This window comes from Mizuhopecten yessoensis, unplaced genomic scaffold, assembly GCF_002113885.1.
Source record: "Mizuhopecten yessoensis strain PY_sf001 unplaced genomic scaffold, ASM211388v2 scaffold2589, whole genome shotgun sequence".
NCBI classification, from domain to species: domain Eukaryota; kingdom Metazoa; phylum Mollusca; class Bivalvia; order Pectinida; family Pectinidae; genus Mizuhopecten; species Mizuhopecten yessoensis.
In genome coordinates, this window is record NW_018404621.1 from 179,283 (window position 1) to 198,880 (window position 19,598).

At 37.4% G+C, this 19,598-nt stretch overlaps 1 protein-coding gene across 1 annotated transcript in view; it reads right to left on the reverse strand.

The window, feature by feature from the left end:
- LOC110446142 (phosphatidylinositol 4,5-bisphosphate 3-kinase catalytic subunit delta isoform-like) overlaps positions 1 to 19,192 on the reverse strand; it is a 28,411-nt gene extending 9,219 nt beyond the window's left edge. The window contains exons 1-13 of the mRNA XM_021491138.1: positions 19,109 to 19,192; positions 18,552 to 18,658; positions 17,226 to 17,348; positions 16,756 to 16,938; positions 16,277 to 16,346; positions 12,698 to 12,867; positions 12,261 to 12,443; positions 11,716 to 11,848; positions 10,435 to 10,535; positions 7,058 to 7,111; positions 6,538 to 6,735; positions 5,123 to 5,247; positions 1,872 to 2,015 (exon numbers count right to left, since the gene is read on the reverse strand). Coding sequence (XP_021346813.1) covers positions 1,872 to 2,015; positions 5,123 to 5,247; positions 6,538 to 6,735; positions 7,058 to 7,111; positions 10,435 to 10,535; positions 11,716 to 11,848; positions 12,261 to 12,443; positions 12,698 to 12,867; positions 16,277 to 16,346; positions 16,756 to 16,938; positions 17,226 to 17,348; positions 18,552 to 18,602 — 1,535 coding nt within the window. The 5' untranslated portion in view covers positions 18,603 to 18,658; positions 19,109 to 19,192. The remainder of the gene's footprint in view (positions 1 to 1,871; positions 2,016 to 5,122; positions 5,248 to 6,537; positions 6,736 to 7,057; positions 7,112 to 10,434; positions 10,536 to 11,715; positions 11,849 to 12,260; positions 12,444 to 12,697; positions 12,868 to 16,276; positions 16,347 to 16,755; positions 16,939 to 17,225; positions 17,349 to 18,551; positions 18,659 to 19,108) is intronic.
- Positions 19,193 to 19,598: the final 406 nt, after the last annotated feature.

Consider the following 19,598-nt stretch of genomic DNA (forward strand, 5'->3'; position numbering starts at 1 on the left):
CATCCAATCCAGCCGAATACCAGAGATGTTGTGAAGATAGATATACACCAGTATCAATACTTATTAGCAGAGTGATCATGACACTATAAATAATAGCATCACTTTCAATGTAAAGTTTTGCTGTGAGTGAGATTACATATCAAGCCTATTAGTTTGACAAATGTAGTCAGATATACTTTGTAAAATGGATATGTTATTATCAGCGCTGCATATTAAGCATCCCTTTATTAGAGTTTTTAGATTAAAATGATCATGATTACCAGTTATACCAAATTGAGAATTTTTTATTACTAATTGCATTCTAAAGTTGTTATAGAGTGGGCATTCAAATATAAAATGAAATGCATTTTCATTATCATGTCCACATCTACATGCTGGTGAGTCATTCAGATGATCCATATATAAGTCACTATTTAGGTGGCTAGCATGATTTCTAGCTGACAAATTATGATATTGAATTTTCTTGGCCCATAGTATTTAAATGTGCTAGCAATTTCTTCAGTGTTGTTCATATTATCAGATTTGATGAAATTTTTAAATTGTTGAAGGGAAGAAGCATTTAAAGTTTCTGCAGATGGAAGGTTAAATTCTCTACACATTGAGGGAAAATAACTATTGAAATAATTCTCAGTTCTACAGAAAGGGGGATTGAAAATACGGCTATTTCTTAGTGGGTATCTTACATTTATATTGCCGTGAAGGTATGGTTCAATGATGTCTTCTAAGTACTTATTCAAAATTTTGAACATGAGTGCTAATTTATGATTTTTTCGCCTACAACAAAGTGATTCAAGTCCAGTTTCTGCATAAAGCTTACAATGAGAGGTCCCTCTACGTAATCCTGTAATAATTCTTAATGCCTCTAGCTGGATTGACTCAAGAATATTTTTATTTTGGTTACTACAGTTATCCCATACTACATCCCCATATTCAAGTATTGGTCTAATAAAAGAGGTATATATTGCTATAAGACTTTTTCTATCCAATTTGTGTTTTAACATTCTCAATACATTCATTCTTTTATAAGCTAGCTCATAAATATTGTCAATATGATATGTCCATTTTCCATCACTACTAAAAGTTAAACCAAGATGCTTATGAGTTTGTTTGTTAGTTACAGTTTCATTACCAAATAAGATATCTGGATGATTTAGTTCCCTTTTCCTTGAGAAGATTACAGATTCAGTTTTTAGTGAATTAAATTTGATATCCCATTTTTTTGCCCATGCATTAATATTACTTAGATCATTATTTAATTTCACTGCAATTTCATTTTGATTGTTGTCTATTACTTCATAGAGAGAAGTATCATCTGCAAAAAGTTTTATTTTACTTGCTACACATTCTGTTATATCATTAATGTCTATTCAAAAGCTGTAATGTTTGAATAAGTAGCTGAGATGCTAATTATTCAGTGATGCTGAACTAAGGAGGATGTTATGCTTAATACGAATTGTAGTTTTGGATACAAGACGATGAGGCAGTCCGTCAGTCCATGCCATGTGCTTTAATACAGTGTTCACATAATCAATGACGTATGTAATACACAATACACAAAAGTGGTTATAGACTGTATCATAGACTTGCAATAGTCTGCCTATAGTCTGTATCATAAATATACAGTGAATTGTATACTACTAACATATTTATGGCTAACTCTACAGAGTATATTGTATGATTATGAGTAGCAGGCATGCTAAGCAGTTAGACAAGTCCAGTGGAGAGGACCTATAGAGGTTCTATACTGGAAACTAACTCTAACCCTTTCACCACTGTGGACCATAATGGACCCCTCCAGATCATTGCATGGTAGAGCTTACTAAAGTTACATAGGGGTGAGAGGGCTAAGTAAGTAATCGAGTAAGACTTACTTGAGAAGCCAAAACAACTGATGTCCGAGGTGCTGGTTACACAGGCATCTCTCCAACAGGAAGGTGGCAAGATCAGAGAAGAGGTAGGCCTCAAACTTCAAGGACTGCACCAACTGTAGCATGTACTGGGACAGTTCATTGTCACTGTAATTAACACAAAACAAACAGTATAGTGACACTTGACTTTATCAACACCTGACTATAAGACATCCCATAATATCAGACATTTTATGGCACCAAAAGACTGGCCAGTCAAAAGTCTGCTATTGAAACAGTTACTATATACTTTTGAGAGTTTCTCCTCCAGCCAATAAACAGTCTTGTTTTAACAGCTAAATTTCTTGTCTGGTCATTCAAATAAGGATTGACATTCACTTTGATGGCGTATACAGCTGTATGAACGAAGTTGGCATTAAAATGAAGGTCAATCTTTATACTTACTTTCAAAAATAGTTTAAATGGTATACAGAGAAAACACATTTTAAGTGGGTTGCTATGATGGTAACTTTAGTAGCTGTGGTTGCTATGATGGTAACTACAGTAGCTGTGGTTGCTATGATGGTAACTATAGTAGATGTGGTTGCTATGATGGTAACTATAGTAGATGTGGTTGCTATGATGGTAACTATAGTAGCTGTGGTTGCTATATGATAAATATAGTAGCTGTGGTTGCTATGATGGTAACTATAGTAGATGTGGTTGCTATGATGGTAGCTATAGTAGCTGTGGCTGCTATAATTGTAACTATAGTAGCTGTGGTTGCTATGATGGTAACTATAGTAGCTTTGGTTGCTATGATGGTAACTATAGTAGCTTTGTTTGCTATGATGGTAGCTATGGTAGCTGTGGTTGCTATGATGGTAACTGTAGTAGCTGTGGTTGCTATGATGGTAACTTTAGTAGATGTGGTTGCTATATGATGATAACTATAGTAGCTGTGGTTGCTATGATGGGAGCTATAGTAGGTGTGATTGCTATGATGGTAACTAGAGTAGATGTGGTTGCTATGATGGTAACTATAGTAGCTGTGGTTGCTATGCTGGTAACTATAGTAGCTGTGGTTGCTATATGATGATAACTATAGTAGCTGTGGTTGCTATGATGGTAACTTTAGTAGATGTGGTTGCTATATGATGATAACTATAGTAGCTGTGGTTGCTATGATGGTAACTATAGTAGCTTTGGTTGCTATGATGGTAACTATAGTAGCTTTGTTTGCTATGATGGTAGCTAAGGTAGCTGTGGTTGCTATGATGGTAACTGTAGTAGCTGTGGTTGCTATGATTGTAACTATAGTAGCTGTGGTTGCTATGATGGTAGCTATAGTAGCTGTGGTTGCTATGATGGTAACTATAGTAGCTTTGGTTGCTATGATGGTAACTATAGTAGCTTTGGTTGCTAGGATGGTAACTATAGTAGCTGTGGTTGCTATATGATTATAACTATAGTAGCTGTGGTTGCTATATGATGATAACTATAGTAGCTGTGGTTGCTATGATGGTAACTATATTAGCTTTGGTTGCTATGATGATAACTATAGTAGCTGTGGTTGCTTTGATGGTAACTATAGTAGCTGTGGTTGCTATATAATGATTACTATAGTAGCTGTGGTTGCTATATGATGATAATTATAGTAGCTGTGGTTGCTATGATGGTAACTATAATAGCTTTGGTTGCTATGATGATAACTATAGTAGCTTTGGTTGCTATGATGATAACAATAGTAGCTGTAGTTGCTATGATGGTAACTATAGTAGCTGTGGTTGCTATATGATAACTATAGTAGCTGTGGTTGCTATGATGGTAACTTTAGTAGCTTTGGTTGCTATGATGTTAACTATAGTAGCTGTGGTTGCTAGGATAATATAGTTCCATAAAACCTACATTGATATATGGGTAAGTAAAGAAAAATACAGTGAACAACACCATTTTCTTCTTCTCATAGCATTTAAATTTTGAATTAATTAAACTGAGTAGCCCTTTCAACATTTTATTCATTTATATCGGCCATTACGTACATACATTGACACATGGTTCTGGTAGAGACAGGTCAAATGTTCCAGAATGAAGCTGCCATTGTTTACTTTACTATTGAAGAAATTTGAATGTGCATTGATGGAATAAGAAGTTCGGCAACATCCCTTTGTTGTATAATTCGACATAATGGATCCTGAATATGTTCCATGTATCTAGATGTAGAAGGAACCGTGCAATACTGTCATCGTAGTGTTTTGCTGAACTGTAAATGGTGCCATTTTTGAAACAAGTATCAATTAGCCGAGCCATTTTTTTTACTTCATATACTCTAACTTATTTGCAGTCAGACAAAGCTGAGGAAGGTAAGAGACCTTAATACTTGCCTTTAGACATTTTATGGCACTTAATGACTGGCCAGTCAAAGGTCGTCTGTTGAAACAGTTCTACTGCCAATGACCTTTTGTTTTAACAGCTACTTATGGGAGTTTCTTGTCTGGTCATTCAATAGTTATTTGTTGCCTTATTTGACCTAATAAGTGCACCTGCCCCTATTAACTCACCCCCACCTTTTTTCTGTGAAAGAGAGTGGGTGCACTTAATTACAACCCATAACAAGAACTGTTGGAGAACAGCATAGCTCGCCTATTTGTGATATATGTTGTAAGATAGCAAATATCAATAGAAACAAATGTGCAGTAAAACATTGATGTAATGCCCGTCATTTCATTTGCCACCTTGGTTACAGCCAACATATTTTCAGTTCCTTTATTATGTTTTTCTTGAGAATTCCTTTATGTTTCCCTCAATTTATTGCCAGACCCCTTTATAATGCCCAAACGTTCTCTGAAGAAATGGTGGCAATATAACAAGGTTTTGCTGTACCTATTAACATGTTGTACATTTCAAAAGAAGAGATGATGACACAACGTGAAATAGTCAACAGCGTATTAATGGTGGTGACAGATCCAACACTGCACATGTAAACTTGCCTAAAAACTTTAACCAAGACCAACTAACCAGTTAAATACTTCAACCTTATAATAGACAACAGCCTATCGATGGTGACTCTAACTTGCCCTAAAACTTTTAACCTCAGGCCTCAAAAAAGTTAACCAAATCTTTTGAAAGAATGCAGAATTTTTTCAAGCCCAACTGATTGCTAACACAATCACTTTCATTAGTGTTTGAGCATGAAATCAATATTTTGTGGGCATTCTTCTGGTGTTTATGTAAGCAGATAATGCGCTTATTAGGTAAAATATGGTATAACTTACTTGAGTGTATCGTTTAACCAGTCAATGGCTTTCTTGCGAACATTTCTGTCCGGGAAGTTGAAGTCTAGTAGTGAAAGAGCACAATCAACTGGTTGTTGTCTCCAAGTCTGTAGGAGGGCCTGCATCTGTCCAAATATACTGGGAGTTTACTGACCTTACGTGTATGGTTTACAGGTTCACAACAGCAAAGTTCATGAAAACTATATAATCAAGCTTCCCTATTGTTTAACTCATTCATCCCGTAGACACATTTGAACCCTTCCAATTCAAAGGTTGGAATGGTTCATTATGAAATTTCATGAGTGAATTGAGTTAGTTCATTATATAAGCAGCTATAAAAAGTGTCATTTACCAATAACAAGAGGCCCAGAGGGCCTGTATCGCTCACCTTTTTCTTTTGTCACATGAAACTGACATATAGGTAACTTCAGACCAAATTTTGTATCTAGAACACAAGACATTTTAACATCTCTTCAAGATATTGTTGTTTGAAATTTGAAATTGTAATTTTAAAGCTTTTAACCCACGTTGACCTTTGACTCCGGCTAGCACTTAAAGTTGACATTTGACCTCATTACTGTAATAAAGAAAATGATTCACAGCTCACTCAGGTCTTCATAACATACCCAAGTATCATGACTCTAGACCAAATGCTTCTTAGGATATCATTGTTTGAAGTTTATTTTTACGTATTTGACCTTCTTTCAAGGTCATTTTAAAGAGGAAACCTTATAGCACTCCATCCCAGGTAGCTACTGACCAAATATCATGACCTTGGGCCTTATGGAACTTTAGAAGAAGATTGTTAAAGCTTTTAACCTATGTTAACGTTTGACCCCCGACTAGCACTTACAGTTGACCTTTGACCTCATTACTGTAAAATGCCAACTCACTTTTAAGGGTGGGATGATTATAATCTCAAGGAGTACCAAATTGAATGATATCAGTGAAATATAAACAAAAGCGAGTAGAAATAACTTGTTTTCCACTTTATCTTGACCACTGTTGTCAATAAAATATTCTTTATATTTCCTGCGTTAAGGTGTTGAGAGCTTGAAATACAGGAGTAAATTATGGTGAACAGTTAATATATAGGAAGTGTACATTTATTTTGAATGGAACAATTGCTATTTAACATTTTTATTGTTTATTGTTTGATTACTGAACTGACAGATTAACCTGTTACCGAGTAATAGGTTACTAAAATTGGTCTGGTTTGACAATCCTAATAGTGGCTCTTACAATCCATTGGGCTTTTATCATTATCATCTATTTAGACCTTAAAATAACATCCTTTCTGAAGAACCGATATTAATATGAAATGAATATGAATTCATTTTGATTTGTCATTTCAGAAAACCTACCATATTTGCTGATTTTTTCATTAACTAATCTTATCACTAGTGGATAGTTACCTTGGCAACATCTTTGTAGTTGTACCATTTAACCGAGGACAGGAGGTGAGGAAGTGCGTGTGGGTAGTTGTCGCGACACTCATAACGCAGTAGCCACACCAATTCCTTTTCCTGTTCTACCAGCTGATACATGTTAGTCGAGTCATTTTCCAGGATCTGCTGCAGCTGGATGAGGTGAGAATTACTTGGGTGCCACGTCTGAAAGTCAGGATCACAGCAATTTTATGGTCAAAGGAAATTTTCAGTCCTATTCTGATTGGAAAAAGTGAAATTCAGATTGATTCTGATCGGGTTCTTCAAAATTCAGTAAAAATCCAATCGGATAAGGAGTCCGATGATAAATTCTTATCGGTTTCTGTGACATAAATCTGTGTCTTGAAAAATCCTGTTGGATTCCAGTGGGATATTTTTATCAGTTAATTTAATAGTATCTGGTTGAGATTTCTGAACCAAGTCTTTTCTTCAGATTCTGCTTTACACTGAATTTCCTTAGACACCTACTAACACATGGCATACTTACTGGTGACCCAAGGCTGTCGGGATCCTCCATGTTGTCACTGGCACACTGCAGCACCTACAACATCGACAAGATAGAATAGTTTATGGATGTATAAGCTACCAAACATAGGGTACTTTGGCATATCCGGTTAAAACGATTGAACCAGTTGAACCTGTAAAGAAAACGAGGCACAGAACTTAACCGGGGCTGACCTCAGGAAAATTAGGCACATGTAGATTGAGGGGTCCAGACGTACCTGACCGAAACTATAATGCTGAAATATTTGCCAGTTTGCGTCATTTCCTTCTAAAACAATGTCAAGTCTTTTTAAGAGTTTTTAAGACATGTTATGTAATTCAGTGAACGGATGAAAGAAGGGCATACTATTCTTGATACATTGATTTTTTTTCTACAAAACTGTGCATCTTTAGCTCTGCTTATAGAGCGGTCCAAGTGCATTCATTTATCGTGGAATATTTCTGTGACACACATACTGTTTCACCTGGGATATGCAAATGTAGCCCTAATTAACCTGTGATTTTGTTAGTGTTATCTCCCATAAAGACAAAAGCTATCTTATACATTATCAGGGCTGCAATGATATATCTTACTGTATTGTATTCTGACTTTCTTGTGTAGTTTCAAAAAAAAATCAAAAAAATCCTGTATTGCAATATGCTAATTATAAACTCTATAAGTTTACTAATTGATTGGATTCCTTCAGTAAAGATGTGGTCTACTGTGCAGCCAGACCCAAAAATCATACAAAATTAGTGTGACAGTATATGCTACATTATATTAATTACATAAAAAAAGGCTTAGAGTGGAGCAAATATCATGTTTTCTTCAATAGTGCAATAATCTGGTTGTCTGCCCCGCGTCTAAATACCAAAAGTATGCAGGTTATTGAAAACAAGAGGCCCAGAGGGCCTGTACGGCTCACCTGAATATAATTAAAGTAATTGGTATGAAGTAAAGATATAGCACTCCATGGTAGGTGCTGTTAGAACATATGAAATTTCAGAAAGATCCATCCAGTACTTGAGATATAGAGAACAACCTTCAAATAGAGCCCCACCCCTATGCCCCTAGGGGGTCATACCCACCAATTATACAAATTGAGTCACCGTCACCCAAGGATGCTCCACACTAAATAAGGATAAAATCCCTTAATCCCGATGGTCGGAGAAGGATTTTAAAGGTTTTACCTCTATTTTTCCTATTGGGCCCCGCCCTTCTGCCCCCCCCTCGGAGACCACACCTACTGCTAATACAAAATTGAGTCCCCTTGGCCCAAGGATGCTCGAGACTAAATTAGGATAAAATCCCTTAATCCCTATGGTAGAAGAAGGATTTTAAAGGTTTTACCTCTATTTTCTCTATTGGGCCCCACCTCTCTGGCTACAGCGGGGCCACACCCACTGTTTATACAAAATTGGTTCCCCTTCACCCAAGATTGCTTCAGACCAAATATGGACAAAATCCTGCCATTCCTACCGAAGAAGAAGGATTTTGAAGATTTACGTCCATTTCCCCTATTGGGCCCCCCCCCTCAGGTCCCAGGGGGGCCACACCCACCGTTTATACAAAATTGGTTCCCCACTACCCAATGATGCTCCACACCAAATATGGACCAAATCCTTTCATTCCTACAGAAGAAGAAGGATTTTAAAGAATAATTGGCTATATTTCCCCTATTGGGCCCCGCCCCTCAGGCACCTGGGGGGCCAGGTTCACGGTTTATACAAAATTGGTTCCCTTTCACCCAAGGATGCTTCAGACCAAATATGGAACAAATCCTTCCTTCTACAAAAGAAGATAGATTTTAAAGAATTTGCTATATTTCCGCTATTGGGCCCCGCCCCTCAGTCCCCATGGGGGCCAGACCTACCATTTATACAAACTTTGTTCCCCTTCCCCCAAGGATGCTTCTGACCAAATATGGACCAAATCCTTTGATGCCGACAGAAGAAGAAGGATTTTAAAGAATAATTTGCTATATTTCCTATTGGGCCCCACCTCTCTGGCTACAGCGGGGCCACACCCACTGTTTATACAAAATTGGTTCCCCTTCACCCAAGATTGCTTCAGACCAAATATGGACAAAATCCTGCCATTCCTACCGAAGAAGAAGGATTTTGAAGATTTACGTCCATTTCCCCTATTGGGCCCCACCCCTCAGGTCCCAGGGGGGCCACACCCACCGTTTATACAAAATTGGTTCCCCACTACCCAATGATGCTCCACACCAAATATGGACCAATCCTTTCATTCCTACAGAAGAAGAAGGATTTTAAAGAATAATTGGCTATATTTCCCCTATTGGGCCCCGCCCCTCAGTCCCCATGGGGGCCAGACCTACCATTTATACAAACTTTGTTCCCCTTCCCCCAAGGATGCTTCTGACCAAATATGGACCAAATCCTTTCATTCCTACAGAAGAAAAAGGATTTTAAAGAATAATTTGCTATGTTTCCCCTATTGGCCCCACCCCTCAGGCCCCTGGTGAGCCAGACCCACCGTTTATACAAAATTGGTTTCCGACAACCCAAGGATGCTCCACACCAAAATGGACCAATCCTTTCATTCCTACAGAAGAAGAAGGATTTTAAAGAATAATTTGCTATGTTTCCCCTATTGGGCCCACCCCTCAGGCCCCTGGTGAGCCAGACCCACCGTTTATACAAAATTGGTTTCCGACAACCCAAGGATGCTCCACACCAAATATGGACCAATCCTTTCATTCCTACAGAAGAAGAAGGATTTTAAAGAATAATTTGCTATATTTCCCCTATTGGGCCCCGCCCCTCAGGCACCTNTCCTCCACCCCCAGAGGGGCCATTTATACAAACTTTGTTCCCCTTCCCCCAAGGATGCTTTTGACCAAATATCGAACAAATCCTTTCATTCCTACAGAAGAAGAAGGATTTTAATGAATTTGCTATATTTCCCCTATTTGGCCCCGCCCCTCAGTCCCAAGGGGGGCCAGACCCACCATTTATACAAACTTTGTTCCCCTTCCCCCAAGGATGCTTCTGACCAAATATGCACCTAATCCTTTCATTCCTACAGAAGAAAAGGATTTTAAAGAATAATTTGCTATATTTCCCCTATTTGGCCCCGCCCCTCAGGCCCCTGGGGGTTCAGACCCACCATTTAAACAAAATTGGTTCTTCTTCACCATAGGATGCTCCACACCAAATTTTGTTAAAATCCGCTCAGTGGTTCATGACAAGTGGTGTAAAGTTGACGGACGACGGACGCTGCGGTATGGCATAAGCTCACCTTGGTCCTTCGGACCAGGTGTGCTAAAGATGGGTTACATAGTCATGCGTTCAATGACAACAGGCAAAACAGCATATATTAGGTCAGATCCTTTATTATATCTGTCAACATACCTCTTTGTCTGATGGGAAGACAATTGGGACAGCTCTATTAAAATTGGGGACCGTTATAGCAAGAACGGTAGCATCTTCATCAGGATTCTGGAAGACAGTGCCTGAGGATAATGGCAAAGTTAAAATATCTTTAATGTCAATCATAGCTCTGCTTTAGTTTGCAATAATAAAAGAATGCTGCATAGATCTAATACATGTACAATATTCAATTATGCAAAATGATTAATTTATGAAACTCTGTCGGATTGCTGTTATTATCCACTTCATACAGGCCACATTTCCTCAGATGCTTTTGTTCAACGTAATTACGTATATTTGAAACAAACAAAAAACATGCATGACATTTTTTCAACGGCATTAGACATTTAGAAAATAAACATTCTTTTTGTAACAAAAATGACAGTTTCTAAAATCTGTCCAGTTTCATTGTTGTTAATCATAGAATGGTGATGGGAATATTTCATATAGTGACAGTCCTAACAAGAGATCCCAGAGGGATCTTGGCGCCCACCATTGTACCATCTTCATTAGTTCTTTGTCAGATCGATCTTTTCTCTTATTTTCTCTAATCTGCGATTGATCGAGTCATGTTAACAGTAAATACATCTTGAGGTAACTTTTGATCTAAACTTAATACTGCTGTGTATAAAAGACAACCTTCAAAGCGAGTTTGTCATTTCACATATTTACTAGTACAGTACTTAATGTGAAAGAAATAGAATCGATCATTGCAATATGAGAAAGATCTGTTTAGTTCTTCTTTTAGCCATTTCGTTTTTATGATCAGTCTCAAAATATAACATGCACAAAGAGGGATGAAGGGGAACCTACATATCAAGTTATTCCTGAGAAATAGTACTGACAAACCTTCAATGTCAAAAATCGAAGCCTGTCTGCCATTTTGTTTATCTGATCAGTCTCAAAATTAAACATGCACAACTACAGACCTATGGGAGCCTACATAGATAATTTGAGATGGATCTCTCCATTATTACCAAAGAAATAGTGATAACAAACCTTCACTATCAAAATCCAAGATGGCTGCCTGTCGGCCATGTTGTTTATCTTATCAGTCTCAAATTTGCCCTGCATAACTAAGGACCAAGGGGAACATACATATAAATTTGAGAAAGATACCTGTGGTACATGTACTTCTTGAGAAATACTGATAACAAGAATTGTTTAAGGATGGACGACGGACGACGGACCACGGGCGATTTGAATAGCCCACCATCAGATAAATGATGGTGGGCTAAAAACACAGTCAACAAGGATACACACCTATAGGATAGAAGCTTTCATCCTGCTGTTGATGATCAGATCTGCCCCACATTGAAAACTTATATTCACCCCTCATCAGTCGGGACTTGTAGTTAAACAGTGGGACATTTACCCATGCGATCAAAGTGTTTTCCTGCAATGGATGTCAAAGTGGTTACACATAGCCATCTTATATCAATCTAGTACTCAGTACTAGTAGAAAAGGAAGCAATAATTACATACTCAAGTGCTTCAATTAAAAGCAATCCTATTTTTGCATTGTGTGAAAAATCATGAAATTGAATGCAACTGTGTTGATTTTACGATTTTGAGATTGATAGATCTCTAGTGTTACTTGTCACGAAAAGATTTCGATGTCGAGAAATATCATTAATGCAACTGTGTTTATTTCACAATTTTGGGATTGATAAATATTTACATGTAATCTGGTAAAAAGCAATGGTAGCATTCACAATGCAAACACTTCAACTTTTCTTCTGTAATAGTACACAAAAATTTAACAGAATATTTTCCTAAAAAAGTTTTCAAATCAACTTATCACTGACCTTGCCCTTGGTGCGTCCGTGGAGAGCCATACACAGACGACACATATGCGGGATTTCGCTAACTTCCGTCTTAAAGACCATTTCCTGGTTCCAGGTACACTGGCTGTCAGAGATGACTATATCCTCAGTACTTATAGTCTCTATGGACTCCATACCATAGAACAGTCCAGCATAAAACTTCACCTTAGACAGAGAAACAACATAGTTATATTTTTTCCAAGTCTAACTTTACTTTAAAGATCCCTGTATGCTTTTCTTATCAGAAATTATTTATCAAAGCAAAAGTCATTGAAAAGATTTTTTCCAAACTTTGTTTTAGGCAGTGGTACAGGGATCCTCAAATGAATACACCTTTCTCACCTTACTGGTTTAGAAATCCCTCACACTGGACAAAGACTGGTTAGAATATCTCTCACTAACCTTATAGTAATACTCACCTTACTGCCATTAGGTATCTCCACGTTTTGGGCATACTGTAGTTTAAAGGATAACTGCTCGAGGACGTGCCACACAGATGTAGGTGATTTTATAGTTGGGGAGGAGATCATCCCTGTGGATGGACGGGACAGGATGCTAGGACGTGGCCGACTAGCTATGTCACTCCTCTCTGGAAAGGAAAGAAAACATGGATACACAGTGGTTGATCTGGACACACAGAAAAGAATCTGCTTGTATTTAAATTAGGACTTTTATCTATTGATCCGTTTTTCTTTTTTACACATTTGACACTTTTGATCCCTAAAGATGGGTCAAGGTCATTAATATTAATAAACCTTATATCCTGTCATCTAACGAAGCTAGAGCTAATTCCATTGCTTGAAGTCTTTAACATATTTGTCTCACACAACCTTGAATGTGGGTCAAGGTCATCTACCTGAACAAATTTTATAGTCCTTCATCATAGAAAATACAAGCTGACTAATTTTATAGTCCTTCATCATAGAAAATACAAGCTGACTATCAAGTTACTCTAGATCGTTAGAAGAAATTCTTTTAACTTGTTATAAATATTTGAACATGTATTCTTCAAAGTAGGTCAATTATTAGGACAAACATATTTGGCAAATCCAATTTCGTTGCTCTAGGTCAGATTATGCATCTATGCAGGCAGCACAAGTTAAAACCTTTCATTCAATATTGAAAAAATAATGAAGTTAAAACCTTTGGCCTGCTTTTGAGACTTTTCGGCCTAGTGACTACCTCCTTTAGCTACAACGTCTTAAGAAATGCCAACATTTTAGTTTGTGGTTGCTTTGTAACAAGTATGGGCCATCCTAGGTATAAAAAGTGCATTACCTGTCAAACCAGTTATTATTTTCCTGTTTGAAACATGTACAGTTTAATACAGAGACTCTAAACTTAGTTGACCTAAGAAGTTGTTTTGAACAACAGGCCTAGAGGGCCTGTATCTCTCACCTTGATATTAAAGCAATCATGGCAAAATATTCTCCAAATGAGATCCAAGGGAATATGCCAGACCCCAATGCCAATTCTTGTAATATGCCTGTATTAGGTTTTTCATGCCCAGCAATTTAATGTATGGTTATGGGTGGGTATCTCAACTGTTTCCAAGCTGTGACTCAGAAACTAGATCCCTAGGGTTGTGGCCAGACCCCAGGATCAATTCTAATATCATGACTGCATTCGTCTCTTTTTGTCCAGCATTTGTATTTATAGTCTTGGGGTGGGGATCTCAACCGTTTCAAAGTTATAACCCAGGGGTTAGGTCTGCAAGGGTGGGGCAGACTCTGGGGTCAATTTTAATATCATGACTGCATTCCTCTCTTTATGCCCAACAATTGTATATATAGCTCTTGGGGTGGGGATCTTAACCATTTCAAAGTTATGACCCAGGGGTTAAGTCTCCAAGGGTTGGGCAGACCCCAAGGCCATCCTGGAAGCATATGTGCATTAATCTCTTTATACTCAGCAATTGTATATATGCATGGTTATAGGGTGGGGATCTCAACTGTTTCCAAGCTGTGACTAAGAAACTAGGTCCCTAGGGGTTCGGTCAGACCCCAGGGTCTATTCTAATACCATGACTACTTTTGTCTCTATATACCAAGCATTTGTTCATATACATGTAGTTCTGGGGTGGGGATCTCAACCATTTCAAAGTTATAACCCAGGGACTATGTCTCAAAGGGTGGGACCAGACCCTAGGCCATACTGGAAGCAAATGTGCATTCTTCTCTTTATACCCCACAATTGTATATATGGTTATACCGTGGGGATCTCAACCATTTCCAAGTAATGAACTTTTTTTGGACCCACCCCTTAGCATGGTGGGGGTAAGCCACACCAGTTGTACAATTTTGAATATCCACTACCGAGGGATGCTTCCAGTCAAATATGGTTGATATCCATCTCTTAGTTCCAGAGAAGAAGTTGCTTAAATCAATATAGCCCAATTGCCCCTGCCCCTCAGGCCCCTAGGGGGCCAGACCCACGGTTTATACAAAATTGGTTCCCCTTCACAAAAGGATGCTTCAGATTAAATATGTAACAAATCCTTTCATTCCTACAGAAGTAGAAAGAGTTTAAAAAATGTGCTGTTTCCACTATGGGGCTCAGGCCCCAGGGGGGCCAGACCCATGGTATACAAAATTGGTTCCCCTTCACCCAAGGATGCTTCAGACCAAATATGGAACAAATGCTTTCATTCCTATAGAATATGAAGGATTTTAAAGAATTTGCTATGTTTCCTCTTTTGGGCCCCGCCGCTCAGGCCTCTCAGGGGCTAGACCCACGGTTTATACAAAACTTGTTCCCCTATAACCAAGGATGCTTCAGACCAAATATGGAACAAATCCTTTCATTCCTGCAGAAGAAGAAGGATTTTAAAGAATTTGCTATATTTCCCTTATTGGGCCCCTCCCCTCAGCCCCAAGGGGGGCCAGACCCACCATTTAATGTGTTCCCCTTCCCCTAAGGATGCTTCTGCCCAAATTTGGTAAAAATCTGCTCAGTTGTTTATGACTAGTAGCAATTTTTAGGAAAAGTTGACGGACGCCGCGCCATGGCATAAGCTCACTTGCCCTTCGGCAAGTGAATAAAGCTAAATAAGTTAATATCTGATGATAAACAGAGGATGCATGCTGCATCGTAACATAAGCAACTGAGCTTAAAATCGTCTTGAATATTCTATCTCACTGCAGATTATGAAATATGTCCCAGTCTTTTCTTGTAAAGCTCAGTAGAGCGAAGTTAAAACAAAATCTTCTAAACTTTTTTTTTTATTTAACCAAGCTAAAATGACAACTTCTAAACTGGTATCACAAATAACAAATAAAATGTAAACTCCCTTCTCTCATTCACCCCTAAAACTGGACTTGCCCAGTCTTTGATTTGGTAAAGTTTAAATGTTACTTTAGTGGTGAATGGGTTAAGATAATTTACTGTAAAGCGGTTCTATTTTGCTGGGGTGTTAATTTCGCGCTTTGACTATTATCCGTGAATTCTAAACACCAGCGAAATTATCGAAAATGTTAACCACTTTTACAGACCTTATTACAACATGTTGGAAATACTTATAACCCAACTCTGTTATGCAAGCTTAAATGAACTAAAATTACCCGGTAGGTTATCACCGGACAACTGGGCAGTCCATGTAAAAATAACACTTACATAAAAGTGGCCACAACATATTTATGTGTACACCATAGGTGATAAGTTAATTACAGTTTACTCCTACAAAGGTGCATAATCATTTGATTTTCTTTCGAGTGAAGTCACTGGCAGATGACGACACTCTGGGTTCAGTGTTTTCAAACAGTTTACCTGTATTTCAAGGTTTAACCCTTTTATAGAAATGATGACACTCAAAATACTTTGCACGACACATGGGATTCTGGTGCACAGCAAAATTTAACACCCGCAAATAAGTAATGAATACGAAACCACAAAAATTTGACCCCGCAAATTTAAAGCGCTATACAGTATATAGAACCATCACAGTATTGCTTGCATCAGAGCCAAAAATATAAAAAACTAAGATGCGTTGCTATCGTTACCTAGTATGTCGTCTTTACTTTGTAACAGAAAAGCAGGCGCTTCATTCTTCATTATACAGTCATTTACATACTGAAATATAAATTTGTAAACAGAATGTTATTTTGTCTTCAGTTTATGCTGAAATTTAAAAAAAAAATGGTATGTGAAAACATGAAGTGTTGCAACCCACCATAGATATTTAAATGATTCTTTAACGCTCCAAATGTTTTGAAGTTTCTCTTTAATATTAATATAAAATAAAATGAAAATAGAAATGATGAGCAACAACACCACTGAATCAGGGACAAAATGTAATGTTTGATTTACATCCTAGGTAACAATAATTAATATGTAATTAATATAAGATAGTAAAACATAGAATATGATAAATTAGTTTTTTTCATTCCTGACAGAACATGTTACTGCTACTTTGCAACTATTTACTGTACAGGGTTTAAATTCAGTTTCTCCACAGATGAAGTCGGAGACACATTCCTACCTTATACTCTTTCAGAGGGTTTTCCCCATAGACATAGTCAGAAAGTCCAACAGTCTTGAGGAGATATTTGTCAGGCATGTGAGCCTGATTCCGAGTCTTGTTAGCCCACTTGCTTAGAGCCTGTGCGATCAGCTGAGAGGGGGTGCTTTCAATAGATTCTTTCATCATGAAGGATATTTGGTTCTGTGCAACACAATTTAAGATTCTAAGAGAAAATGAACTTACATCATGATTTAAATTATCTTATTGAGCATTTAGGAATAACTCTGGGAACAAGTTATCTCCACCCCTTAATTAGTTTTGACCATTAATTACATGTACAATCACATAAAAATATATTACCAAGTACAAATAGTGCTATGTGATGTCAAAATATTACAGTAATTACAGAAAATAAGATTTTAAATGAAGATAACTGTTATCTATGTAACAATAACATTAAGAGTTAGTTATAAACCATTTAAACACACCCCAGTTGGTTCCTCCACATATACGGTGAGAACAATTCCTTCCTGGATTACCTCCCTTCCCTCGTCAGAGAGACCAGCGTTAGTCAGACGTAATGGGTACTTGTACACAAATGCCTGCCAGCCCTGTCAAGACAGAAATTCAATTGTTCACAGGTGAATTCTTGCCATATAGAATACAGCGATGGTTCACAAATGTGAACCAGCCTTGTCATTAAAATATCTGACACTTAGGATTGTGAAGGCAGCAGAACGCTACATCATCATCTATTAATTAGCACACTTTCATTATGGATGTTCAATTTTACTATTACATTAATTGTTGATACATACACAATATCATTTGGGAGTTTGGGGTTCAGAGTTAACATTCTCCAATCAGGTACAGTCATATGAAAACAAGTGCTTAGGAATACACTACCAAAAAGAAAAGTGTAAGCAAAAAAGACCGGAGATCAACACTTTGTCAGGACCAAGAGTCGTTCTTTCCTAAAAGGTTTCCGTTAAATCGGCCCATTAGAACTTCATTTTAAGTTTGAAATATTTTTTTCAAAATGGCGGCATTGGTGGCCGTATTGGATTTCTGATGGACCCGAAAAATATCAACACTTTGGTCAGGACTATGAGTCATTTATTCCTACAAAGTTTCAGTTAAATCGGCCCATTAGAACTCAATTTTAAGTTGGAAATAGTTTTCAAAATGGCGGCCGTGGCGGCCATATTGGATTTCTGATGGACCCGAAAAATAACAGCACTTGGTCAGAGAGATGTCAGTAACATTCCCAGGAAAGATAAATGAAATCCCTTTGACAGTATTTCAGCCTAAGTCAAAAATGTAAAATTTAACTTGAGTTAAAGCTCAGGTGACCTAGAAATGCCTGATTCTGCAAGAGGCAACACATTAACTCATTCACCCCTGAAATTTCATAATGAACTATTCCAAGTCTTTGAATTGGAAGGGTTCAAATGTGTCTTCAGGGGTGAATGAGGTAATAGTAGTGGGAAACAGAAGGTCTACTCTTTCCCTGAACCTGCATGGGTGTTGTATAAATACAATTATTTCAACTGCCTTAAGATACTCGAAACATATAAAATACAAGGCATGGTTCTTGCACCCACCTTTACTATAACAAACTAAATTTGATTGCTAACTTATCACCAAATACTTCTGAATTTTGAATCAATCCACTGACACATATATGTGACTTGGCTATTTCTTGAATGTTATTTTGGAACTAAGGATACTTTTAAAGACTGAGAACCCTTTTTCTAAACTGATTAGTCTTGGTAACTTGTTTGGGTTGAACCCTGATAATAACCACAACATACCGACTGGTCCTCGATCCTATGACACGTTACATCATTGCAGATGATCTGCATTCTCGACCTGAAGTCTGCTATCTCTGACCCTTGCTGTGCCTCAATGATATGCAATGCTGAAACAGAAGTTAAGATTTGTTTTAAACAAAAACATGTCTTTTATTATTTTCTATCTCTATTTGTATGTTTCACTATTCAGGTAGTCTGCCCATTTATCATCTGGTCCATTCAACTTTATAATCACCTGGTCAGTGTTTTCAAAAGTTTTTGTTGTCATCTAAAAGGAAACTAATATTAGGAAGAAAAATATGAAATTCAATCATTTAGATCTTTAAAAAATGTTCTAATCATGTTTGATCGGTAGGAAAAAATGTTTAATATCATAGGAAATGAGGCCTAAATATAAAAGACAGGAAAATACCTGAACAGTCTTCAAAGAGTTGATCAATCTGTTAACAAAGAACTAATGTAGGAAGCACATTTTCCAACTTAGCTATAAATGAGAAATTCTTCTAACAAAACAAAGTAGGAAGGAGTTAAAAAACAAAAACAGATCTGTAGCATACCTCTTGACCCAATTAGGTTGGATTTTTGTCGATCTAACGTTCGCTTCGGGTCATCTGATTGCTTCCGTATGACCTTGAGGAATCTAACTGCAGGTCGGAGGTCGTTCAAGCTTAAGTCTTCGTCAGTTACTTCATCCTGAAGTAAATTACACACATGATTTTCATTTTAAAATTCTGAAATAATTTTTCTAATTAAGCAATTATGCCTTGCCTCCAAAATGTAAAATAGTTTTTCGCCTACCCCTTAAAATGAAATATTATATTATGATGTTGATGTTAAAACTAGCAATAGTTCCTAGAGATGTCATTTAACTGTTTTTAACTGATATCACACATACTGGTCCACTGAGGGACGGATAGAAATATCTTTAACTGATATCACACATACTGGTCCACTGAGGGACGGAGAGAAATATCTACACCGAACCAAAAGTATGAAAATGGACAAAAAACTCAACTGGGAGCGCATCAAATGTTCATGCTAACATCT